The sequence below is a fragment of the Oryctolagus cuniculus genome, chromosome 17 (genome assembly GCF_964237555.1).
Source record: "Oryctolagus cuniculus chromosome 17, mOryCun1.1, whole genome shotgun sequence".
Lineage (NCBI taxonomy): Eukaryota > Metazoa > Chordata > Mammalia > Lagomorpha > Leporidae > Oryctolagus > Oryctolagus cuniculus.
In genome coordinates, this window is record NC_091448.1 from 54,697,264 (window position 1) to 54,724,386 (window position 27,123).

General features: G+C 41.3%; 2 protein-coding genes across 4 annotated transcripts in view; one reads left to right on the plus strand and one right to left on the minus strand.

Annotated features, from left to right (window-relative positions):
- Nucleotides 1-25,900, minus strand: LOC100008687 (myosin-2). 3 transcript variants are annotated; one of them, XM_070061387.1, is made up of 40 exons: nt 25,560-25,900; nt 25,299-25,341; nt 23,715-23,938; nt 23,478-23,621; nt 21,962-22,118; nt 20,653-20,680; nt 20,455-20,569; nt 20,265-20,357; nt 19,719-19,782; nt 19,503-19,601; nt 18,930-19,033; nt 18,255-18,393; nt 17,780-17,898; nt 17,541-17,690; nt 15,858-16,028; nt 15,459-15,768; nt 14,780-14,853; nt 13,936-14,023; nt 13,736-13,853; nt 12,553-12,676; nt 12,330-12,466; nt 10,686-10,941; nt 8,875-9,117; nt 8,588-8,764; nt 8,361-8,506; nt 8,188-8,278; nt 7,712-8,101; nt 6,982-7,108; nt 6,174-6,292; nt 5,802-5,998; nt 4,873-5,056; nt 4,630-4,795; nt 4,404-4,528; nt 3,931-4,239; nt 3,644-3,847; nt 2,970-3,095; nt 2,708-2,878; nt 2,520-2,624; nt 2,300-2,395; nt 1-286 (listed from the first exon to the last, which is right to left on the minus strand). In XM_070061387.1, the coding sequence occupies exons 3-40, from the start codon at nt 23,916-23,918 to the stop codon at nt 134-136; spliced, it is 5,823 nt and encodes a 1,940-aa protein (XP_069917488.1). In that variant the 5' UTR covers nt 23,919-23,938; nt 25,299-25,341; nt 25,560-25,900; the 3' UTR covers nt 1-133. The 3 variants fall into 3 exon arrangements, with proteins under 3 accessions (XP_069917488.1, XP_008268945.1, XP_069917489.1); XM_008270723.4 differs by having other exon boundaries at nt 25,483-25,582; XM_070061388.1 differs by lacking the exon at nt 25,560-25,900 and adding an exon at nt 25,483-25,555 and having other exon boundaries at nt 20,653-20,676; nt 21,958-22,118.
- Nucleotides 1-27,123, plus strand: part of LOC138846212 (uncharacterized) — a 115,956-nt gene that overhangs the window by 23,813 nt on the left and 65,020 nt on the right. The gene's annotated exons all lie outside the window — the stretch shown is intronic.

Sequence of the window (27,123 nt, forward strand, 5' to 3'; positions counted from 1 at the left end):
TATTGTTTGCAAAACACCCTATGCTCTTTATTTCCTTTGCAGTAGGGTAGATTTACAGTAATTACAGAGGGAAATAACCAAAGATTTCACATTTTGTGCCTCTCTTTGGACATTCCACAGCCTCAGGACTTGCTCACTCTTCACTTATGATTTTCGTGTGAACTTCCCGGCTCTTCACCCGCAGTTTGTTGACCTGGGACTCAGCAATGTCAGCCCTCTCCTCGGCCTCCTCCAGCTCGTGCTGGAGCTTGCGGAATTTAGATAGATTTGTGTTGGATTGTTCCTCCTGAGAATAAAAACAAAACTGTAAGAACCCATACTCTGCATCTTTCTAGACTCTGTAGACGGGAAGAAAGGGCTTGGCATCTGTAGATACACAGAATCTTGCCACGTGCTAGATTTTGCTTATCATTGAATTGAACTTCATGACTTTTGAGGGGCTTTATGCCTCATAAATAACAACACCCCTATTTTTTGCAGCAAAATGTAGTAAAGGATATATACCGCAAGTAGAGCAAAGAAAAAGTAAGGTCAGAAAGAGGCAGGAATATTGAAGTCAGGGTTGTTAAAGCTTGTTTTAAGATGATGACTGTTCACTTTGGCTTAGATTTTTTTAAATCATATTAAGGATAATTTTTTGTTTTTTAAAATAGAAGCAAATGTTGAATTTTATCATGTCATTTAGACGTAAGATTCTTACTTTTTCTCTTGCTTTGGATGTAATGATTCTATTGACAGAGTTCCAATTACTAGGTAACCATTACGTTGTAGGATTTAAGACTATGCAATCACTGACAGACAATTCTTTTAATAATGTACAAGTTTTACTACTTAATAATTTAATGTTTGCTCTAGCTACAGATATGAGCAAAACTGCCTTTGGTTTCTTTCTCCTCTTCTCTCTTGGACAGACTATGGTATGAGGGTTATGTGAGCTTCTGAACATGAATTGGGAAGCTTTCCATCTTTTCCCATGCTCTTGAACAGCTTACATACCTGGGGATTATCTGTTCCTTGAAATTTTGAAAGACCTATTTGGACCTGGGTCCATTTTCAGAAGTAATTCTGAACTAACTTAGTCAACTTGCTAATTCATATTCTTTTAGAAAAACCATCAGTTTCTTCAAGAATTCAACTTTATGGCCAAATTTATATTTAACGTCTTAAATAGTAACCCTCTGTGTGGGTGAATAACCTTTTTTATTTTTTTGTGACGGGCAGAGTGGACAGTGAGAGAGAGAGACAGAGAGAAAGGTCTTCCTTTTGCCATTGGTTCACCCTCCAATGGCCGCTGCGGCCGGCGCGCTGCAGCCAGCGCAGCACGCTGATCCGGTGGCAGGAGCCAGGTGCTTCTCCTGGTCTCCCATGGGGCGCAGGGCCCAAGTACTTGGGCCATCCTCCACTGCACTCCCTGGCCACAGCAGAGAGCTGGCCTGGAAGAGGGGCAACCGGGACAGAATCCGGCGCCTGGACTGGGATTAGAACCCGGTGTGCCGGCGCCGCTAGGCGGAGGATTAGCCTCGTGAGCCGCGGTGCCGGCCTGTTACCCTTCTGCTCATTGCTAATGCTGATAGTTTGTATTTTCCCTCACTTTTTCCTTTGTCAAGCTAGTTTCAGTTATGTTTATTAATTCCTCAGAAGTTATCAGATTTTGCTGAAATAATCAAATTAGAAAGTAAGATCCTCTAATTCATCAATTTCTTCCTCATCTTTTACGAGTACTTCCTCTTTCTGTTTTCTTGTTGTTAATATTTTTATAGTTTCTTGATTGGACTGTGAGTTTTTTCACTTTTAAACTTTTTGATCATTTTGAAAGCACTTAAAGCAATGAATTAGCCTCCAAGCACAGCTTTGACTACATTCTGTGGATTTTTAAAAGTAGTATCTTCTTTGTAATCTTACTTATGATTAATAATGACACAGTAATTATGCTTTCTACTTCTAATTTAGCCCAAGAATATTTAAGGAAGCTCATGTTTCCATATTTAAATAGGCAGGAATATTTGTTTATATTTTCTCATCATTTCACAGTTTCATTACCCTGTGGCTAGAAAATTCGGCCTGTGTCATTTCTGCTTTTCAATTCTTTGAGGTTTCTTTGTGGACTGCAAGTTAACTCTTAAACTATTAATATTACAAATGCTAGGTAATAAGCACAAAATTGTGCAAAAGTTTTTTAAAGACACAGTGTTCTATAAAGCAGCAGTTTATTTACCACAAGGGCTAGTGAATCTAATGATTTATTAGCTTTTCGTAACCCGAGGACTTCACTCTTCCCTTCCATCTTAAGGATACTTACAGCTTCCTCAGCTTGTCTCTTATAGGACTTCACTTTGGCCTGCAGTTTGTCTACCAAATCCTGAAGCCTGAGAATATTTTTCCGATCTTCTTCCGTCTGAAAGATTTTAAAAACCGTAAGGCCTTACTTCTAAAGTACATGACTGTTGATTGCGTCATTGCATGTAAATATTTCACACACATATGAAAGAGTGTTTAGCAGATAAAAACGTCTGCCCTACCTGGTAGGTGAGTTCCTTCACTCTCCTCTCGTGTTTGCGCAGACCTTTGACGGCCTCTACATTACGTTTTTGCTCACTCTCAACCTCTCCTTCCAGCTCACGCACCTACAGATAAATGGCCTCGTAAGAAATTGGATCCAGTAAGGCACTGGAAGCAGAAGGAAGCAGGCAAGTGTTGGGAGACCCACCCTGGCCTCCAGCTTCTGGATCTGCTTCTTGCCGCCCTTGAGTGCCAGCTGCTCGGCCTCGTCCAGGCGGAGCTGCAGGTCCTTGACCGTCTGCTCCATGTTCTTCTTCATGCGCTCCAGGTGGGCGCTGGTGTCCTGCTCCTTCTTCAGCTCCTCCGCCATCATGGCCGCCTACCCAGCAGTAAAACAGACTGAGTTAAGAGAGGGGAGAGAGCATGTCATGACCCAAGTCTGACCGCCCAGTGTGTTGCCCTGTGCTCACATCGGTGATGGCCTTCTTGGCCTTCTCCTCTGCGTTCCGGGCTTCCTGGACAATGTCCTCCATCTCTCCCTGCATTTGGGAGATGTCTGTCTCCAGCTTCTTCTTGGTGTTGATCAGGCTGGTGTTCTGGTTAAAAATAAGTTACATATAGTTTTTTAGCAAGTTGCCAAAATATCTAGTCATAACTGTTTCTTAAAAAAAAAAAACTCAAAAATTTTCAAGTATGAGTAATATCCTTCAACATTAAATAAGTTTGTTGTGTAGTAAAAGTACATAAAACTATATGTTTTTGAAGAGTTAACATTTTCAAAGGCACAGCTTGTAAGTAGACCAAATAGCTGATAATTTTGTAACAGCTGTTTATCATTGAGACCATTCATAGGACTAAAATAATAACAGATGATTGTAATATTCCATTTCTCCAATACAAAAATGCCAGTGTTGATGATGAGGATCAAAAATTATAATAACACAATAGAATATTGGGCAGCCTTAAAATCTTGGAGGAAAGGATTCAGTAATAAACTTGCAAAATAAAATAGTGAAAGATTTCTGAACAATGTTATAAAAATTTGGTAGAAACGTGAACATGTCTGTCATATAAAAACTTCAGACTTCTGTATTCTGGGAAGATAAACATTTAGTACAGGGGAATTCTTGGCACTCATTTCCACCTGAGTATGGAGGAGCTGCACGCGTTCACTGGCATCCAGGAGCTCTTGTTCTGCGATTTTCCTGCTCCTCTCCGTCTGCTCCAGCGTGGCCCGCAGCTCCTCGATCTCAGCCTGCAGCAGGTTGGCTCTGCGCTCCACCATGGCCAGCTGCTCCTTCAGGTCCTCCTGGCCTCGGAGAGCATCGTCCAGGTGCAGCTGGGTGTCCTGTGGAGTGGACAGTCTTTGAGACACCGTGTTCTCAGGGCTGCCGCCCTCCCTCCATCCTGGGCACCTCTTGGACCGTTTACCTTGAGGATGCCCTGGGTGTTCCTGTAGTTCCTCAGGGCCTCGGCAGCCATGCGGTTGGCGTGGTTCAGCTGGATCTCCATCTCATTGAGGTCTCCCTCCATCTTCTTCTTGATCCTGATGGCGTCGTTCCTGCTCCTGATCTCCGCATCCAGCGTGCTCTGCATCGACTCCACCACCCTGATGTGGTTTCTCTTCAGCTGGTCAATTTCCTCGTCCTTCTCAGCAATTTTCCTGTCGATCTCAGACTTGACCTGGTTCAGTTCAAGCTGGATGCGCAGGATCTTCCCCTCTTCGTGTTCAAGAGACGCCTTCATGACAGTGAGAAGAGAGATTAATAGGGCAATGGAAGCATTCTGAAGTCTTTCTGCTCACCAATAATTTGGGACCGTATATCTTTTTATTCAGCCTATGCAGGTGGACACACTTCTCTCCTGAGTTTATTGGTTTTTTTCATGCACAATTGGACCAGTACCTCTGCTTCTTCTAAAGCAGCTTGCAGTTCAGTCTTCTCTTGTTCCACTTGCTTCTTTATCTTCTCAAGTTCATGGATACGTTTTCCTCCTTCTGCAATCTGCTCCGTGAGGTCAGAAATCTCCTCTGTTATAGAGAAAAACACAGGTGGGAATGTGGTCAAGCAGTTGGTGTCTGAGAAAGATTCCTCCAGGTCATGAAGAGTGCTGAGAGTGAAAGGCACTCACGCTGCAAGTTTTTGTTCTCCCGCTTCAGGGTTTCCAGCTGATCCAAGGATTCCTCATAGGCATTCTTCATCTTGAACAGCTCAGTGCCCAGCGAGCGGGCCTCCTTCTGGGAGGCCTCCAGTTCAGCATGAGTTTCCTCGTACTTCTGCTTCCATTCCGCCAGAATCTGAAACACCAAGAGTGGTTACCTGCAGTCAAGGACGGACGAGCATAGTGCAGAGCAGAGGCTGCCGCAGGAATTACCTTGTCGAAGTTCCTTTGCTTCTTGTCCAGCGCTGCGCAGGCAGCGTTTGTCCTCTCCACGTCCAGCATGAGGTCCTCCACCTCATTCTGCAGCCGCTGCTTCGTCTTCTCAAGGGAAGCGCATTTGGCGTTCACAGCTTCCACGTGTTCCTCTGCAGCCTGCAGCCGCTGGGCCAGCTTCTTCCTGGAAGTTTATAGATGTTTTTAGAGAGTGGTGACCCATAGCAAGAATTACAAGCTATTACTACATTGTATAGTACTGGAAACTTCATATTAATGCTATCCATCGATCGATCCATCCATCCATCCTGCAGTCATTCAAACATTCCATCTCTCCATCCATCCAGCGGTCCCATTCATACAGCTGTTTGTTCAACAAGTATTGATGGTATCTTTTTATAAGCCAGATACTGGTACTCAGAAGCTGGTAAAAAGTGAGAAATAAAGAGTAAGTAAGTTAAGTGTGTGACCTTACAGATATATAAGTGCAGTGAAGAAAAGTAAAATAGGTGAGTGCTGGGCAACTACTCTAGGTATTCAGAGAAGGATTCCCTGAGGAGGAAAAATTAGAGTCAAGATCTAAAAGAAGTCAGAAAATAAACTAGAGGGAAACCTTGAGAGAAGGTATTCCAGAAAAAGGAACACCAAGTGCAAAACCAGGAGAGAGTGATGAGCTTGGCGTGCTTCGCAAACAGCAACAAGGCTTCCAATTATCTGTGTGACTCATTTTACTATTCCTTAGATTTTAGGCTAGAAGGGCAAGGGACCATGCTGGCGTTATTCACATCTCCGTCTTAGAGCCTGATAGTGAATGGCAAATAGAAGTTAATTAATGAACATTTGTGGACCACTTCACTGAATCTGAATTGGTTGTGACTTTCTGATCAAATGTGCAAAGGCTTTGTGCTTTCTCACATCTGTGAACGTACTTGGCCTCCTCCAGCTCCTCCGTGCGCTGGATGGCGTCCGTCTCGTATTTGGTCCTCCACTGGGCAACCTCACTGTTGGCCTTGGACATTGCCCTCTGCAGCTCGGCCTTGGATTCCTGCTCCTCCTCGTACTGCTCCCGCAGCAGGTCACAGTCATGGCGGGAGGACTGCAGGGCGTGGGCCAGCGCATTCTTGGCCTGGGGAAATAGTTATGCCTACGTATTACTGGGCATTTAAATACTAAATCCTTAAGTTTCAAAACCCTTCCAATGTAAGTGAAATGGACTCCATTTAGAGTTGGCTGATGAAAAAAAAATCAGTCTAAGAATAATATATTACATATATTCATATAAATATATTCTACATAATTACTTTTATCTCTTCTTCAAGTTGCCTCTTCAATTCCTCAATCTGTTGAGTAAATGCTTGTTTGCCCCTTGATAACTGAGACACCAGAGCTTCTTTTTCATCAAGCTGGCGTGAGAATTCACCTGATAGAGAAGAGAAATGGCACCATCTTTGAAAGTGAAGAAAAAAATTCTGCAAGGCTATGATAGAAATCCATTTTAACCTTTATCCCCTCAATTTGAGTGCTCAGATGATTGAATTCTCTGTTGACATCTTCATGCTAAATACCAAATTTCTTATTTTTATGGAGGAACTTACATGTATATATGAGTGTAAAATCAGACTGAAGTTCTTTTTGCTTTTCTTATAACTAGTTCTTTCATAGTTATATGATATCGGGAAAAATCTGGTGAGGACTACCAAAGAAGGGAATTAAAATATCTAATTCTACAGAATTCTAGTTCTGTAAGACTTTTGAGAGGCTGGGCTATGTATTGCCCCATTTAGGAAGTTAGTTCAAGCTGAAGTAAATAAAAAGAAAACTGGTCTGAAGCAGGAGCCTGAGACCGCTGCTGGATGACCCCAAATGCCCACGTCCCCTCTGTGGGCAAACACTCAAGGCCTTTCTGGAACAGAGCTTGATCCCAAGCATCTGGGAGTTTTCCTCTCCAGCACTGTCCTCAAGTGACCTTGCAGACAGGGTGAGAGTTGGAGCCATTCAGTGAACCACACTTATTCCCAGCTGCTTTTGTTAGGCTCTTGCATCAACAAATCGTTTGTTCCTAACCACATCATCCCCACCGTCAGGGAATGTAGAGGAGGGCAGGATTACCGGACTCGGTCTGCAAGCGTCCCCTCTGGGTCGTCAGGTCGTTGATCAGCCGCTGCTGCTCCTCTTCCTTTGATTTGAGTTCACTCACTTGGTCCTCTAGAGTACGGCACATCTTCTCCAGGTTTCCCTAGGTGGGGGGGAAAGACAATGAAGTAAATGAAGACATTTCAAGATAATAATCTTTGCAGTGGCTATTACTGTATCCCCAAATGGAAAATAAAATATTAATTTTTGTATAAAATAAATTCTCTTATGGGTAATATGGTATATAAGAAATTGTTTCTATTTTATGAAAGCTAATCATGACAGGAAAATTTAGAGATGAGGTTCTAATTGTGAGATTTGGTGAGAACTGCAAGGTTTATTTACAGAAAACATGTTCAGAAATACTTCTTTGCTCTTATGTGTAATTAAACCTTGCCTGTTGGAAAATGGAAAATATTGGAGATCCGTGTTCTTCACCTGGAGACTGGGAGACTACAGATGACCCAGGCTCAAAAGCTGGTGCTATCATTTATTAGTGGTGTGATGGGGATGATGTGCAATGCCTCTTTGAATTTCTGCTTACTCATTTGTTAAATAGAAATAATAAAAATATTAATATCTTGCCTGCTTATCTCTCTCTGTTACTATGAATAGCAACTTAATAGGTTTAAATTGCTCTATGCCAACTGACATGTCTATAGTGGATTACTGCCATGTAGAAACAGTTTTCCAGAACCTGTAGTACCTTGGCTTTAGATACTGTTTCTACATTACTGGCCAGGTCGTCAATCTCCATCTTCATCTCGCTCTTCTCCTTCTCCAGCTTCTGCTTGACCCGCTGCAGGTTGTCAATCTGCTCCCCGAGCTCGGCCACGCTGTCTGCATGCTTCTTCCGCAGTGTGGCCGCTGTGGCTTCGTGCTGCAGGGTGGCCTCCTCCAGGTCCCTGCGCATTTTCTGGAACTCAGCCTCCCGCTTCTTGTTCATCTCGATCTGGGCAGACGTGGCCCCGCCGGCTTCTTCCAGCCGCTCGCTGATCTCCTCCAGTTCCCGGGAGAGGTCGGAGCGCTGCTTCTCTGCTTTGGCCCTGGAGGCCCGCTCTGCCTCGATTTCCTCCTCCAGCTCCTCAATGCGGGCCTGGGAACAGAGGAAAGCACACACTCAGCTTCTTTGTGTCACACCTGGGCCTCTGTGAGCTAGACTGATGAAAGCCATGTACTTACTTGCAATTCTTTGATCTTCTTCTGCAATTGAATGCCAAGGGCCTGTTCATCTTCAATCTTGCTTTGCAGATTGCTCATTTCAAACTCCTTCCTTTTAGACAAGTAGTGAAGGATAACAATTTAGTCCATATCCAGCCCTGGAGGCAAAACCATAAGCACATTTTCATACTTACTTTTTGAGCTTTTCATCAAGTTGCTGTTTCTCATTTTCAATGTCCATTATGGACTCCTGGGACAACTTCAAGTCCCCCTCAAGTTTCCTCTTAGCCCTTTCTAGGTCCATGCGAAGTTTCTTTTCTTGCTCCAAAGATCCTTCAAGCTAAAGGTAAATAGTGTTTAGTCAGAAGAATACCTACCTTCATTGAAAAGAAAATAAGTGTCCTGATAATGCTAGGCTTACGTCATCCACTTGCTGCTCTAGCTTGATTTTAGCCTTGGTCAGGGTGTTGACTTTGTCCTCCTCTGCCTGCAGGTCGTCCAGGGTCTGCTGGTGGGCCTCTTGGAGGGCCTTCTTCTCCTTGGTCAGCTTGGCGATGGTTTCATCCAGGCCTGCCATCTCTTCTGTGAGGTTTTTCACCTTAGGAAGTCAACATGTTTTGGATTAAATGTTACATTATGGTGGATTCAGTTCTGTGTTTTATTTCAGAATAAAAATGCCCACAAACTTCCGACATATGTGTTTTATACCTTGTTCTCTGTGGCATGCTTCTCCTTCTCGACCTTGGCCAGGGTCAGCTCAAGGTCATCGATGTCTTTCTTCAGCTCTGAACACTCATCCTCCAGTTTCCTCTTCTTGGCTGTCAGCTCCGCATTGATCTCTTCCTCGTCCTCCGCTCTCTCCGTCACCTCCTTGATCTTGGCCTCCAGCTGGATTTTGGTTTTGATCAGCTGGTCGCACCTCTCCTCTGCATCAGCTAAGCCTTCAGCTTCCTTGATTTGAAAATAAAGTCAAAATTAAGAAGATAGAATGAAGTACTTTACAGTGATAACAGAGTTAGTTTCTGCAATAGATTCTTTGGATGTCTTTATTCATTTCCTTGTGTCTTCACAAACGTTGGTCTCATGGACCACCTGTGGTATACAACATATTTTCCATAATTGAGGAAGCCAAAATGTACTGGATGTTGTCCTGCTCCTTTAGAAGAGTCTGTTTTATAGTAGATATGAAAGCTGGTCTCCCCAAAGGCACCCTCAGTGAAGAAAGCAGTTAATGACACAAGTGATCACAGAAGTTAAGTCAGTGATAGTTTCATAAAGAATGTGTTATTTGAACTGAGCCTTGAGAAATGAGTAGGATTTCGATTTACAGAAACAAATTATTGGGGAAAGGAGAAGGAGTGATGTGGAAGAGGATTCCAGTGGGACAAATTCAAGATGGAGATGCTACAGAAGTATTTTTCTTTGTAGCACTGGAAGATGATCCTGATGCAAGTTGAGGCCTAAAGTAATTAAGAAAGTCCTGGTATCCAGCTCTTTCCAAATAAGAAGGTCAGGGCATGCAGAAGATGAGGACAACATTGAATATATTTTTTCAATTATCCTCCATATCAGCATTTTAATACATAAAAGAATAAAATGTGATATGTAGAACTACATAGTAAATACAGTGGCATTGGACAGATTCTTAGTAAGTTTATGGGGGCAACAGAAGAGAATTCAGTATAGATTTGAAGAGAGTAAGGGCAGAAAAATAGTTCATTTTCTTTCTGTAATTTAGAAGAAAGAATTATTACACTGTCCAAAGCTGACAGCAGAGTTCAATCTTAACAGAAAAAAATATGTGATTTTGTGATGAGTAAATTATAGCAGACCAATTCAATTTGACCCAAACGAAAGACAGCCTTAACATTACATTTCCAAGTTGATGGAAGGAGTTCTAAAATCATTGGTCTAGGACTGAGCAATGAGCAGAAGAGAGAACTGGGGGTGGGCAGAGCCACATAGGTGCTGACGCAGCAATCTGGGTGTGACATGATGGGCACTGACTGTGGAGATGAACTGGAAAGACAGAATCTGAGTTTTTGAGGTTAATAACCAACAATAATTCAATAAATTTTAAGGTAAAATACTGCTATTAGTCAGCTGTCCATATAATAATTTAAGACCCATGGACATGTAGGATAAGTTCAAGGAAGTTTAAGGAAAAAACAAAATCACTCAACTGCATGCCATCATCTCCTTAATATGTTATTTGCTATTGTTTCATGGTAAAAACCTTTTTAAGGACCATCTTCAAAGGGAAAATAAGACACATCCTATAGATTTATAATGTTGTGTAGAGTGGGAGATGACAGTTTTATTTCATTGCCCTGGTGTTGGTTGGAGGAAAGGGTTTTGGGGACAATGAAAGAATGTATGGACCTTTATTCGTACAATTGGAATGTCTTGATCTTCTCCAGTGGGTGTCTTCTAATCTGACTACCTACTCTACTCACTGCCCAAGGTGGACAGAATTCTGTCACTTGTGTCCTAATGCCCATGCAGATGCCCCAACTTACAGCCTGAACTTGCAGTTGCAGGTCATTTTTTTCCTTCAACAGTGTCACCATCTTTTCTTCCAGCTCCTTCCGTTTGGCCTCTGACTTGGCGAGCTCATCTTTGGTTTTCTGGAACTCCTCCTTCATGGTGGCCATCTCCTTCTCTGTCTCTGCGCTCTTGAGCAGGGGCTTGATCTTGAAGAACAGTTTCATCCAGGGCCAGTGCTTGACGTTCATGAAGGCGCGGATGTTGTACTGGATGCAGAAGATGGACTCCCTGGAATTTGATGCATGCAAGTTAGGTGTTGTGTGAGTGATGGAATTAGATGAAATGTTGGGAGTGAGAGCAGGAGGTTCTGCTGTTACCCTCATCTCCATCTGCTTTCAGATGTGCTAATGAAAGAATTTATATTTTGAGATAATGGTCAAGGACTTGCTGATCACTCATGTGTCTACATCACTGCTTCTCAAACTTTAGCAAGCATAACAATCACCTCAAGGGCTTGTTACAAGCACTGATTTCTGGACCTCCCCTTGAGAGACTGAGGTTCAGATGCTCTGAGGTAGGGCCTGGAAGTTTGTATTTTTAAGTTTTCAAGAGTTGCTGATGATACCGATCCAAGGAAAACTGCTATGCCTCAGTGCTTCTCAAACTTTCCTTCTAAGACACCACTAAGGTAGGAAAAATGGGAACATGACCTTGAGGGATGTCATGCATTAAATAAAAATACCCTCAGAATTTCTTTGAAAATCTCTGATTTTGTATTTTAATTTGTGTGAATTTTGCATTTCACTCTGTAATTGCATGTCCATTTTAATCTAAATAATTTTTAAAGATTAGTTACCCTCATATAAGAACAGTTGGTACTCAGATACATACATAGTTGGTCATTGACCAAAACTTATTATTTTAATGAAATAGTAATAGAAAACAGCACAATTATAAGTGCTAAAAATAAAATTTGTTTCATGTGAGTTGTTTATAAAAGATGACACATGCATATTTGTTGTTCATAAAAGCTGACATAACCATATTTGTGGGACTATGCAGGTGGCAACCTCAAATGCTTTTCTTTCTATGGGTCCTGATCGTTTGCTTCCTATAGTTTGAGATGCCTGACTCTAGTCTTCAAACTCTTCATTACATCAGATTAGATCCCCCCCAGAGAGCCATATACCAGAGGGGCATCATATTACCTCACTGCACAAGATAATTTTGCAGATAATTGCCCTTAATATTTTAAATCCTAATAGTTTGGTAACAGAATTGATCAGATGAAAGAAGTTGTTTCTTCATCCTCTATTGAACCACTTTTGAAAATCCTGAATGCTGTGTAGTTGAGCATCCCTTACTTAATGATCTATCATATTAGAACCAAGTGCTATGGCAGAAGTTTGCACACTCACTGGTGTGTGTTCCTCTTGTTAGACAGTAACTCTGCACTTTATCATGCTCAGGGTTTCTTTTGCCCAAACCTTCAGAATGCATTCCATGGTTATGACCCTTACCTTATGTTTTCTAATATACGCACAGCCCCATGTCATTGTAGGACTCTTATGCATTCCTTCTTACTTTGTTGTCCTTACCATAGCTGAATCTTAACTGCGTCACCTCAAATGTGTTTTTGAGGAAGGAAGATGTGAATGAGCACTGTGTTTTTGTACCTTCTCTCCACCATCTTCTGGTACTCCACTCTTGCCAGGAACCCTCTGCACATGGCCTGGGTTCTGGTGATCAGCTGGGCCAGCTTGTCATCTCGCATCTCCTCTAGGAGCCCCAGGAGACCAGCTTTGAAAAACACCTGTGCATGGGCAGTTGTAGATCGGAAACTTTGTATGAAGATCAAAGGGACAGGGACAGCATTAGGTGGGATGTGGAGAATCTTACCTTGGTGTGACCAAATTTGTACTGGGTGTGGTCAATGTCGATGGACCCAAGGAGCTTCTCAGAAGCCTTCTTGCTGTCAATGTACTGGCCTTCAGGGATCGCACTTGCATTCAGCACCTTGTATCTATAGTTTTTAAAAACTTGAGTTAGTGATGACACCAGCAGTAGCTAAACATTAAATGATCCATTTAAAAAAACAGAGACTGTATAAAATGTTGAACAATTCTCTGTTCACAGTGAGGATGATATTCACATAGATGCTCAAATGATGGGCTATTAATTGTTACTCCATGTCACTTTCCCTCCTAGTTGCAGCTTTCTTTTCTGCCTCAACAGAGCCGGAGCCTATTCTCAGAAAAAGATTTTATCATCTTATTCACATTAAGGTGTTAAAATGTGATGTATTGTCCTTGATAGGCCCATTTGCTTTTTAAGACATGGGATCCAAGAAAGCTACTTGTTATTGAGGAGTCTGGGAGCAGGTACATGTCAGGTATGGGGAACTGTGCTAATCTCCTAAAATCAGACTGAGGGATGCTTTGGATCTTGAGCGCTGTCAAGTCCTCCAGACCCAGCCATTTGTCCCTTCTGCTTTGTCTGTGATTGTCAAGATGGGCTCATCTTAGGAGGAGAAAAAGGACCAGAGGAGCTGAGATGGTAATATGTACCTTCTGTTTCTGGGAAAATAATGTGTAAGAAAAGAAGATGAAGATAGATGATACTGAAGAGAGTGGCAGAAAATGACTGGTCCCTTTGCATGCACAAGAGAGTTCCTAATTCAGTCTCTTATTAACTGTGTGATGTTGGACAAATGGTTGTCTCTCTGAGCCTTGCCTTATTCATCTACAAAATGAGGCCTTATAGTGCTTACTTGTGTTGGATTTTTGTGAGGATTAAGTGAGATAATCCAAACACATTAAGCACTCAAAAAGTGGTTCTCAAAATTATTGAAATTAATGAGCACATCAGTGAGACAGACCAAGAGCTTGGCAAATCTATTAAAAATTTTACACTGTACTGAAAATGTGATGTACTTTTAAGGGTGCTTTGAGACATAACTTTTTCCTATCTTGTGACAAATTAAAAATAGCAAATAGAGACATATTTCTCACTGAGTAGTCTCATTTGGATAAAATGCGTTCAAACCAAACTTTAAGATATGCCCTAATTAGGAGAATCTGACCTCTGCTTGAAGTCAGCATACAGGATTCTGCTTGGGAAGCCCTTCCTGCAGATGCGGATGCCCTCCAGCACCCCGTTGCACCGCAGCTGGTGCAGGACCAGTTCATGCTCCATGGCCCCTGAAAGAGAGAACGCACGTGCCACATTTCATGCAATACAGCAAGCACGCTGGGGCTCATGTGGCTATCAGAAGTGCCTTACCAGGAGTCTTAGTTTCATTGGGGATGATGCACCGTACAAAGTGGGGGTGAGTGCTCCTCAGGTTGGTCATCAGCTTGTTCAAATTCTCCTGTACAACCAGGAAAACTTGTTAGCTCAGGCTTCCAACATGGCTAAGAGTCGCTGGTGATGTCTGTGTCATCAGTGTCTACAGCAGAGATGTGTAAGCAGCATGGGCCGTTTTCATTGAAGGTAGCACCTTCAGTGCTCCCAAGCTGCCTGACATACGTTTCTGTTCAGTGTACACCAGCATCACCCTTCTTCCTGCCCTACTCCATGTCTACTCACATGCACCAACAGGGCCAATTCCATCACTACTAAATGCCACAGTTCTCTGATAAGAACATGGAAAGCTGGTTCTACATTTGGGCTTTTTCTCATAAATATAACATTCCCTTTCCAACTCTACCCACTTTTGGGGCATGAAGATTATCCATAAGGGAATCTATCTACCAGTTGCAATGGAGAATCTGGATTAAGAGCAAGGATACCATCTTGGGTTCATTGTAGGCTAGCTGCTGGATTTCCCTAGTCTGAATGCTGTTTCTCTGAGTATACATCACTACTCCTTTTTATGCCTTAACTTGATTATTAATGGTGCAGTAGTAACTTTTATAAAATTTCATATAAAATATTCATTGTTCAATTTCGCATGGCAGATGAGTTAATCATTTCTGAGCAATTGAAATCCCCCTTTACAAAGTGAGATCAACAGAAGTTTTTCACATCGGTCCTTTGCTAAACAACTCATGGATGGAAGGTCTTGTACTTTTAAAAGGGAATCTTCCAAGTAACTGGGGCATGCCAAAAATAGCTTCTTCCTTACCCTGAAAAGGGCAGACACTGTCTGGAAAGAAGAGCCCTTCTTCTTGCCACCTTTCTTGGCACCTCCACTGGCCTCTGGAGAAAAAAGAATCAAAGATGTTATTCAAATACAGTTTTGAATCAATAGGACTATTTCTTGCTTATTTGCTGATTTCTGTGCTCATCGAGTGCAGCATTTTTCCACCTGATGACCCCTCTGAGCTTTCTTTTTTCACTATGTTTGCATCAATTTTTCTGATTCCTTCTCCACTGGGAAATGAAATGAAAGTCATTCACTTCACTATATAGAAATCCATTCTGCAATATTAGGCCATCTGTAGACACACTGACTTCAAAAATCCACAGAAGCTAGTATTGAGAGAGAGAGAGAGGTTTGTCACTCTGTTGCCTTAAATAATGCCTTTCCCCCAATACTCAGTATCCAGGAGATTTGAAGGAAGAAGCAAAAATCATAGAAGATGAGGGTTTTCTTTGGTTCAGGGCTTGGCATTTCCTCCCTGACCCTTTGCAGTAGGAACCCTGTCAGACGTGGATGAACCACAAATTCATAATTATAATGTAGCCTGCCTACTTAGTACTTGGAGGAACAAGAAGTTTGGCCTGCAACCGTCCTCTTGCCATAGGCAAATCACGAGGCTCATTCCAACATCACATTTTGTACCTGGACTTTTGAGCATTACCTGCTTCAGCAGTTTGAGCTCCAGAGAAGAGGAAAGCTAGAGTTTTCAGTGAAGACTTCTGGTAGAGCCCGACCACGGTCTCGTTCAGGGGGTCCTTGTTCTTCTCCAGCCAGCCAGTGATGTTGTAGTCCACGACGCCCGCGTAGTGGATCAGGGAGAAGTGGGCCTCCACCTTGCCTTTGACCACCTTGGGCTTCTGGAAGTTGGCAGACTTGCCCAGGTGCTGGTCATACAGCTTGTTCTTGAAGGAGGTGTCTGTGGCCTTGGGGAACATGCACTCCTCTTCCAGGATGGAGAAGATGCCCATCGGCTGGATTGAAGGCAATGCAGAATGCACGTGGGTAAATCTGAACTTCAGAGGGTGTGAGAAGAGGGTACCGAGTGGGTGGAATAGGCTACCTTCTCGATGAGCTCGATGCAGGCAGCCAGGTCCATCCCGAAGTCGATGAACGTCCACTCGATGCCTTCCTTCTTGTACTCCTCCTGCTCCAGCACGAACATGTGGTGGTTGAAAAACTGTTGCAGTTTCTCGTTGGTGAAGTTGATGCACAGCTGCTCCAGGCTGTTGAACTAAAAAGATATTTGTGGTTACTTCTCCCTTAAGTAAATTGAGTTACAGGACTCAAACTTCAAAATACGTGTCCAACAGTCTTTAGCTTATTGATTTTAGGTTGAAGAGACTCCTCCGAGATTAAAAGTGAAAAGTGTGAAGGCTTGAGGCATGTGGAAGCCAGTTTTCTCTGCTGCCATTTTGTAGAAGATTCTCAATTAATACTTCTTCCCTTCATTTGCTAAGTTTACTCATGTATTTTCCTGATTTCATACCTCTTCATCCTGTTTGGTCTCATTGTCTTCTATGTTTTCCAGAGGGGTGATAGCTTTTTATTGACTCATTTAATATCCTACTTTCAACTCATGAGAAACTGACTGGAAGAAGTCTATGAGAGTACTTCAAAAAGTTGGTGTTGGTGGGGGGAGGGGGGTGGAATTAAAAGAAAAGTTTAGAGGCAGGTATTGTGGCACAGCAGGGTAGGCCACTGCTTGGGACACCTGCAGGGTGCTGGCTCAGGCCCAGGCAACCCCACTTCCTATCCAGCTTCCTGCCAATGCATCCTGGTGGCAGCAGATGATAGCCTGAGTGCTTGGTTCCTGGTTTTGGTCTGCCATAGCCCCAGCTGTTGTGGGAATTTGGGGAGTGAACCAGCAGATGGAAGCTCTCTCTTTGTCTCTTCCTCTTTGTTACTCTGCCTTTCAAATAAATGAATTATTTGATCTTTTAGAAAAATGCATATTATGATAAAACCATCCATCACGTTTTGCATGGAAGTCATGATGGTCAGCATTTCAAGTGAGCAGTAATTGTGACCTTTGGTCTTCTTTAATGTGAAATGGAAAAAAGTCAAGATTCTAAATATTACACACAGTATAACACAACCTATATATTTAAAAAGATTCTAAAATGTTAGCAATTACTAAAAATAGTAGAATAGTAATAAATAAATAGTGGAATTATGTAGAATCTCTTTATTACTTTTCTACATTTTATGCAATGCCCAAGTTTTTCTCTTATACTCAGAGAAAAACAAATTTGTTAAATACTATAAGAAAAATGTATTTCCTGATCAAATATGAATTTTTATTTTATGATATCACATTAATCAGCATTCAAAGCTAATTGCATTTATGAAGGTTAACTCTGCTTTATGAACCTCCAGCTTTTATTATCTGCTGAGTGATTTCTCCACCGTGTATTTGGAGCATATTACATGCTGCACAGCTTTCCTTTGGTCTATCATGCCAACTTCAGTTTTCTCTGTGGGATTACCAGAGTTCTTCACGACACCAACTCAGTTCATGACTACTTGGGAATCAAGTGGCAAGTTGAAGGACCCTCATCGCATGTACTGTTTCTCAAAGGAATGTTATTGCCATTACAATAAATGATTCATAGCTGCCAAGTCAATCTCTTTTAAGTCTTAACATAACTGTGACAGTGGCAAGAAAGGTCATACTATTCACAAATTCCTTCTTACTAATTTTTCCAGAATTAAAATTTTTTTCATCAACTAGCTACCAACTCACATCAAAGATCTCAAAGCCTGCAATGTCCAAGACCCCGATGAAGTACTGCCTAGGCTGCTTGGTGTCCAGCTGCTGGTTGATGCGGGTGACCATCCACAGGAACATCTTCTCGTAGACGGCTTTGGCCAGAGCGCCCACTGCATTGGTGACCTTGAAAGACAAAAGACATGTCTCTTGTAGTTGTTTGAGGACCGTAAAAATGCTTTTGTCTCTGTAATGAATTTGAATTATGTACCCACCTGCTCTACAGTCTGGCCTTTGGTGACAAATTCATTGCCGACCTTGACCCTGGGGTAGCAGAGGGCTTTGAGCAGGTCAGCAGAATTCAGACCCTGGAGATAGGCTGCCTTGTCAGCAACTGAAAGGAAGTAATGATAGAACAATTTTATTGCCCAAGGAAAGATTACTTTAAGCTACATACATTTTGTGCAGGGTTTTGATTATGTTTTTGAGTATTCTTATCCGTTCTTCCCCTAAGTCCAAGATCTTAATTATGAGCTGTTTTCCCTAAAGAACTCCAGAAATTATAATTATAGAAAACATATACCTAATGTCCATGCTTCACATCATGTATTATTTAGGTATACGTTAAAACTGAATTCTTAAAAGTGAATTTATCTTCCCTAGGAAATCTCTTGAATTACAAGGTAAAAATGTGATTTTCAAACAAACAAACAAACAAACAAAAAATCAGGTGGATGACTTAGTTGGTACCTTCAGTGCCATCTGGCTCAGCTTGCTCCTCACGCTGCTTCTGCTTGAATTTCATGTTCCCATAATGCATCACAGCCCCCGTGAGTTTGTAAATGGAGACCTTTTCTTCATTAGTAAAGCCCAAAATATCAATGGCGCTCTGTCAATATAGCCAGCAGGATAATTGTTAGATTACAAAGTGCACTCACTTAGTATTAATAGTTCACACTCCCTTTCCTGAATTGTTGGATCTAACTGAAGAAACTACCAATACTAGTGGAGGGCAGGGAACCCCTCAGATGGAGTGTAGGGAGTCTTGGTCAACCAAAGGCAGTAGAATTGTGCATGTTAATCTTCTTAAGATTCAAAGAGTAAACTTAGAACAGAGAACAAGGATAGTGACCCACGGAGTCTGTTGTCTTGAGAGTTGGTATGGATCTGATGCAAGGCGACTTTTTAAAAGGTTATGATAAATATTTAGAAAGACTAGTAATGCTAAATATTTAGAAGAGTAGTAAGGGACAGTAAAATGCTATAGGGACACATCTTAATCTTTTAGTTTGACTCCAGGGGCACATGCATACTTAGCATCTTTGACTCTTCCTTTGCTATTTCTTCTAGAGATTGCATATTCATCTGCTTGGATCATTGCTCTAACTTGACACACTAATTCTAATTTTCTTATGTTATACTTACATCTGTGGCCATCAGTTCTTCCTGATCATCAATGCTGGCCACACTGATCTCCCCTTGACTGACAAATGGGTAATCATATGGGTTCGTGGTAATCAGAAGCATTTCTAAGTACATGAAAAAGAGCAGGTGGGGTGATTAAGTAAATCTTGCTTATCTGTAGAATGCAATGCTATACGACCATTAGAAATAATGATGTGGAGTGTATCTGTTGAGATGGACAAAGTTATAATATATTATTCCTCAATATGAAAGTAGATTACAACAAAGCACTCAGCTATGATTTCAGTTCCATACATCTTATATATGCCTTGTATATGTTATAATACATGTATAAAAATTATGAGAATGATATTCATCCAAGTTCATGGTGATGATTTCATAGCAGTAGAAATTAGAGGTATTATTTTCAGTTTTTCTTTTGCTTTCTTATGAATTTTTATGATGAACACAAACTGTTACCAAACTTGCAAAACTACTTTTAAAAATAAAATAATATATGAACTCAAAAAAATCAGCTATGGAATACTAGAATGATAGAGGTTGGGTCGGTATTTCTGCAAGGGAATCTCTTACCAATTAGTTCTGGTTTCTTGTTTGATGTAATCTGATAAAAAATATGATAGCTTCTTTCAGCCTTAAGCTGGAAAGTAACTCGAGACTTCTCTAACAGATCTGGAAGGGAACAAACATGAGAAGTGTAAAAATTTATGGGCATACAAATGTGATTTTTGGTTAGTTTTATTGGTCATAAGAAACAGAAATGATTTTCAAGGATATCTGAGCACTTACATGTTTCAATATCAGCAGAAGCCAGTTTTCCTGTAGTTCCAAAGTGGATTCTGATGAATTTACCCTTGAAAAGAAAACTAATGTTACTACCTTGTGCTTCAATAACATCAAAACTTTGAGAAACTTGAAACATTAATGCTGTCGTATTAAACCAATCTACAGATTATTTGTAGCAGGTAGAGAAATATGTATTTTAGCTTTGATTTAGAAATTGTGAGGTGATGATCTTGGTTTAATTATGTGATAATGTATATATTCATCAGAACTTCACATTATGCCCCCATAATCATATACAATTACTTTTAATTAAAAATAGATTTTAAAAATTGTGAATAATTGTAGATAAGGACAGAGATGAGAGACGTCAGGAAAAGGGCCACATACATATCTCTCAGCACAGGGCTTTGATGTGTGTTATTACATGCTCAGAGGAAAAGAACCATAATGTAATATAATGTGAATGCAAAAGATCCAGAGAATGTGTTCATAAAATGCCATAAATTTTGACCAGTCAACAGTGTCTGTCCTGGTGTCCAAGAGACTTACAAAGCGAGACGAGTTGTCATTCCTCACGGTCTTGGCGTTGCCAAAGGCCTCCAGGAGGGGGTTGGCACTGATGATCTGATCTTCCAGCGTCCCCTACAAAGGCAAGAGCAGCGCTTCATCTGGGACCCTGGAATTTCTTACCCTACAGCCTCAACGGGACCTGGCTTCTACCCTCGGCAATCACACTCACCTGCATTTTGCCAGAGGTAGCCTCCTCCTTCTTCTTGTCCCCAGTAACTGCAATTGTTGCAAAGTACTGGATGACACGCTTCGTGTTCACTGTCTTCCCTGCACCAGATTCTCCGCTGCCAAAATAAAACTAAATCAGATGAGGTCCCAAAGGCAGCAGTGGTCACAGCCGTGGAAAGAAAGTGTAAAATCTACTTACGTAATAAGGATCGACTGGTTCTCCCTATCTACAAAAGAGAAATTATGGGCACTTAATACCATGTCCTTATATAATTGTAAATGGCAACTAAAGTAAAATGGAATGAACCTCACAATAGTTTCAAACTGAGCTTTGCAATCCTTAGGGCTTGGTGAGTCCTAGACCCATCACTTTCCCATAACCTTCTCTCCTACTTCTCACTGTTCCTCCCAGGTGTAGTATACAGGCACCCATTTAAACACAACATCACCACTTTCATCTGGTTTTACATTCCACTCTACCAAGAAATGTTTCGTTCATTTGATGAAGAGAATCTATGGTGAAAGGAAATGTTTGCAGCCATAGTATGGATGATGATCACATGACTGTATTTTCCTGAAGCACCAGGCTACTTTTTTTTTCCTTTTAATAAGTATTTATTAAATAAATACTGTAAGTAGACTTGGCTCTTTAGCTGGGTTTGGATGACAATTTAAGGTAGTGTCATATTTATCTTGGGTGCAAAAGATAATGAAAAGAGGGCATTAGAGATATTAATGTGTTGGAAGGAGTAAGTATAGTAAAGGTGGTAGCTTTGGAAGTACTCATGGCTTTAGTCATACTTTTAGGGAAAGGTAGAAGTTCCTTTTGATGAAGAGGCCTCCTCTAAGCCCTCTCCCAAGGTGCCACAAGTACCTTAGATTGTTCTACCCGAGACAATGTGGTGGGAAGCAGATTCGTGGCATAATTATCTTAAAACCACATAGACCTAAGAGTCTGGAGCCCACTCAGATTGGTTCTGGGCAAAGAGCAATGACTTCTGTGCCATCCTTAGTACAAATTTTCATTACCCATAATTTATGAGATTCAGGATAAAACCACAAAGGCCAATTCCATTCTCCTTTCTACTCATCCTCCTCTCCCACCTCCAGCCCTACCTCTTCTTCTTCCTCCTCCTCCTCCTTTTCTTTGCTTTGTAGTAATGTGCTCAGTTCATATGTGTGATTGTATATGATCATGAATGCATATATATATACAGATTTTTTTTGCCTTTTTGCTCAAATTTATTTGAGTTTCCAAGTCATCCAAAAGTAAGTGATCTAACTCTAGCCAATGTCCATTGACTTTTGAAAGGTTGTAAAATCACCAGCAACTGGTTGGATAATGCAGATTATCCTCTCTCAACCTTCTCCCTCCCACCTACATCAGCCTCAGCTAAAAAGGATTATCTCAAAATGGTGTGTGGAGGTTGGTTAGAGTCTCTTTCTCTTATGGTTCTGCTGAAAAAAAAAAAAAAAGATTATACACATAATGCATTCAACACACTCACCAGTCAGCATGAACTGGTAGGCATTGTCAGAGATGGAGAAGATGTGGGGCGGGGCCTCCTGGCGCTTTTTGCCTCGGTAGGCCGTCACCACCTCGGGGTTGTACACCGGCAGCCACTTGTAGGGGTTGACAGTGACACAGAAGAGGCCCGAGTAGGTCTAGGCAAGAGAAAAATAAAAAAGTTATCCAAATGGCTCTCCTGTTATTTGTGCAATCACTTATTAATTGAATTTTAGCAAAAAAGAACACTGATTTTTTTTAACATTTCTTCAAGGCATCAGCATGGAAACTAATAGGAAGATACAATGATGAGGTAGCAAAACTCTTGAGGGAAGGGACCACAATTTAGATTTCTCACTGGGGGCTTGTCACAGTGAGTTTCACAAAGCAAGAGCTCCAAAAGACTTTTATTTTAAAAATGTGTACTATGAGACTTTCTTATGTTTTGAAGAAAACGGGCATGTGTTTCTTCTGAGGTATTAAGATAATTCAAGTATATGGGGATGTAAATATGGACATAAGCTAAGTACCCAACAATAGAAGAATGGTTAGGTGAATGGTGGTAAATATTCTTAATGCAGCATGATGCAGAAATTTTAAGAAGTAAACATAGAAATTTGCAGCAACACTTGGAAAATGTTTGCAAAATATTTCTGAGTTATAAAGAAGCAGAGCAAAAATCATGTAGATACATTATGATTACAATAGAAGGATTTCAAAAATCTTTGCCAGCTGGTCCAAGACAGAGACCAAGCAACTAGAATGGAAGCCAGCCATAACCACCAAGTACACCTGCATAGATATAGCACACTGAATATCAGCACTGGTTAAACAATGCAAAAATATGAATAAATAATAATAATAATAAATACAATTCACAAATGCTGATTGAGTGTCTATTGTTCCTGGCTTCTGGAAGGCCTTAGAAAACATCAATGAGAGGACGTCCCTTGAGGAACTCCCAGTAGGAGAAAGTCATGTAAATGAATGACCAAGGAAAAACATGGCCAGTGTTGTTGGAGGGATGGATGCAATGGAACAGAATTCAGCTCTGTCTGGAGAAGTTGGAAAGGTTTCACCAAAGAGGTAGCATTCCAGATAGAAGGAGTCAAAGCATCAAGATACTAATTGCTGCTATTTTGGGGAGGTGAAGATAAGGTCTTTGAAAAAATCATTTTCTAAGTGTTAAAACATAATTTAACCTTATCCATCTGGATGATCCAGCAGCTGGAATCAGGACAAATAGATAGGCACATGATTGAGATAATAAGCAGTGACTGCTCAAATGTCTGTTCAAGGGATCTGTGACAAACCCAGTCCACCTGGACAATAATGACCTTCCCTATCTTTTAATGAGAAGACGAGAATGAAGTTCTGGCTGTGGCTGTGCCTTACAATAGCGATAATGAACCTTTTCACTAGTTACACAACTAGTTACACCCATCTATGCTGTAGTGGAAGCAGTGGGCTAGTGGGGTACATGGTGATGACAAAGACTGCTTGGCAGAGACACTCACGTAGATCATCCAGGCTGCATAACGCTCTTTGAGGTTGTACAGCACAGCAGGCTCGTGCAGGTGAGTCATCATGGCCATGTCCTCGATCTTGTCGTATTTGGGAGGGTTCATGGGGAACACCTGATCATCCTTCACGGTGAGAGTCTGGTAAACAGGAAGCATAACCACTTACATTGATTGAGTGACACAACAACAAGCAATCAGTAAAATGTGACAGACTCCTGGGATGCTACTCACCGCTCCCGCTTCAGTCTTCACCGTCACTTTCCCTGCTTCTCTGCTCTGGATAGTCCCTTTGACAAAGGATTCCTTGGGCTCTGCCACAAAGACCGATGTCTTGGCATCAAAGGGCCTATTCTGGGCCTCAATGCGCTCCTTTTCAGACTTTCGGAGGTAAGGAGCAGCCTCCCCAAAAACAGCCATTTCTGAGTCCGCACTCATGGCTGCTGAGCTCACAGGTCCTAAAGGAGATAAAAGATTTCACGCTATAGAATTTGGATAGCCAAGTACACCGATCGATCTTTACGTTGATTATATTTCAAGGGCCTGGTTGGAAATTCCACTAGGCCTGCTCTTCATCATGCTATAGTTACTGAAACAAACATCATCACAAAAACTCAAATGCATCAGGTTGGTACTGTGTGCCTAATTCTGTATTCAAGCCTCAACATCCATCTTCTTTCATTCTTGCATTCTATTCAGGAAAACTGAGTGATAGTGTCAGTGCTGCTGCCTAGTTGCCTGTGACCTTGGCTGAGTCACTTGATCTTTCTGCATTTCATTGTCTCCATCTTTAGAATAAGGATTATAATATCTGTCTTTCTTCATTCACAGCCCATAAGATATTGTGAAGATACTTATAAAAAGAAGTTAAAAGCATGACTGAGAACATAGTAATTTGAAATAGTTCAGGCTGTCATTTACATATAAAATGTCATTAGAATGTCAGACTATTCCTGTCTTTCAGTGTAATGTAAGAGAATTTTATCTCCTCCTTCAGATGTGCAGCCAGATTTGCTCGAATTCAGTGGTTCTGGAGGATTATAATTTTGTTTACTTTCTTTTTTCTGCTTAGCTGGGTTCCTGGTAAGTTTCTCTAGCATAATTTCTTTGCATATTAAATCCAGTTTATTGGTTTAAGCCTGTTAAACCATTGTAGGAGAAAACCACAGCAAACCTTATCTTCATTCTTCTACACTGAAGGCTCCCCTTGCTATTCCAAATTTCCCCCTGAAAAAGGCAGGCTCTAGTTGCTCCATTCTTGTTATCTCAGATTGCCAGTAGTATCAGTAGAATGAAAGGCTTGGCAAAGAATGCCACTGCAATCATTACATGATCACATTACTTTAAACTCATTCTAATCAGCTATGGCAGCCTCTCTCCTTAGAAATGCCATGTGGAGTAGTAAGGCAGGTTAATACCTTCATTATACATACAACAAAAATTCCACAGTGTCTCTGTTTCATGCAGCACTCCTTTCAGAAATTTAAAAGAGGAATTGTCCCAAGCACTTCCTTTCTTATTTGTTGGGTATCATGTTTACTGAGTCCCCAACAGCAGGATACTTTTATTAAAAATCAAATTTGGGATTTTCCACAAGAGAATCTGAGTGCAGATTTTTTTTCCCTGCAGAGACAAATTAATACTCTATTAAAAAGACTTCTCATGCTCCAGTGTCACTCCAGCACTGGTTGAGTAATAATGAGGGTGTGTGCCTTGTTTGTACTGAGACAGGCTCTTTCTCCAAGGTTGCTCAGTGACATAAATCCAGCCAGGAGGCTCTCAGGTGCACCTCCAGGGACTGATTAGCCCATGTCTTACCTCGTTAGCAAGTGAGAAGGTATAGCCTGGAAGTGAGGTGGTTCTGTAAAAGAAAAGGGAAAAGCAATTAGTTAACCAAAAAGAGATTTAAAAAAAAAATCCCATGTGGAGCATTACTTGCTATTGTAAGCAGAAGGCAACAGAATTGTTAGATGAAAAGATGCAGTCCCAGACAGGGCAGTACCAGAGCTAGCAGCTGCAGCAGACACGGGGAGATGTGGCCAGTATCCCTCTTGAAAGACCCGTCCTGCTCCCACTTACCTTGGAGCTTTTTAAAGCAGGACGAGTCAGCCTCATTCCAAGGGCTCTTTTATATGGATAGTTATGGAAACAATGCAGCTGCCTCTTCTTTCTTAAGTCAAAAGGAATTGTTTGGCAAAAAACCCCTTGGCAATCTAGCGTCTCCGCATAATTCTCATTCATATTAAGAATGGTTGGATATAATTAGACATAGTTTTCTTATTGAGTATGTGGGTAAATCTCCTATGGATAATTTGAGAAGATGATCTGAAAGGAAGATTCAGGCTGGTGGATAAAGGCAGTGACAGGGCAGCCAAGATACCTGGCTTCCCTCTGGACTTCGTTCTGGCCTTGCTGTGCATACCACTCACACTGGCATTGCGTCATTTTTGCATATTTCACGTATTAAATGATATAAATAAAAATACAAATATTTATTTTAATTTTCACTTGTTGATCCTTTCTTTCCAGCTCTGCCAAATCAAGCTACGTGTTTCAACACTTTAAAAAGGGAGAAAGTCCTCTCTTGGTTGTTCCAGCATTCTTGTAGCTTCAGAATTTGCATGCTGTTCATCTTCTTGCTTCTCCCCAAGTTGTCCACTGCACACAGCATACCATTCCCTGTACCCCCTACTTATCTGACTTGCTGCAGTAAGAAAGGGTGAACACTTTTTAGCAGGAAAAGGTGCTTTTAGACATGCCAGAGCACATGGAGAAATAATGACAATCCTAGTGTAGTATGCTAGAGTAATCTGAAACAGGTTTAATGAGAATATTTCTTTGTATGCCTTTATAATATATAAACAGTACACACAGCATTAAGGAAATTACTAAATACTGAATGTGTCTGAAATGTCCAAATAATATCTTCTATTGAAGCTTTTAAGGAGGATCTGAGTTGAATTGCATGGAAAAGAAAAAACCATGCTTATATCTGGCTTTATATTTGAAATGTGCCACATATTTCCTGATCAAACTTCTTAAATGATGCAGATTGTATCTGCGTTCTTGATTATTACTATCATGCGGATTTTTACACCAGAAGGAAATAAAAATGTAAAACCAGGTTTTATACAACTGTTGAAATAATATTTTGCAAACTTGCCAGCTCTTTTTTTTCCCCTTCATTGACAAAATATAATGTTGAATTGGCTAGGATCATGAGAATACAATTTTAATTCATTTGCACTCTTTTTTTCCTACAAAATATTTCAGAAGATGATGAAGCTCTAATCTTTGAAATGTCTATGTGCTAGGTTGAGCACATCAATCACAAACACACCAAGGTGCCTGATATTTTCAAGGTCCAGGATTTGGAGCTATCACTCCAAACTGCCCAGGACAACATACTTGGACTTCCAGTACCTTCCCTCTGGCTGGTTGCACTCTGGGCTGTGTGCCCTGCCCCAGGCCTCCTGGAATGTTAACATTCCAGGGGTCCCTTGACTACAGCAGGCAGTACCATCCTCTGCACTGGCTGCTGAAGTCCTTCTTGGTTCCACTCAGCACAGGGCAAATGCCACTCTTGTCCTTGCCTCCGTAGGGGATTAGAGGGTACCCAGCCAAACTCCATTGCAGCTTAAGA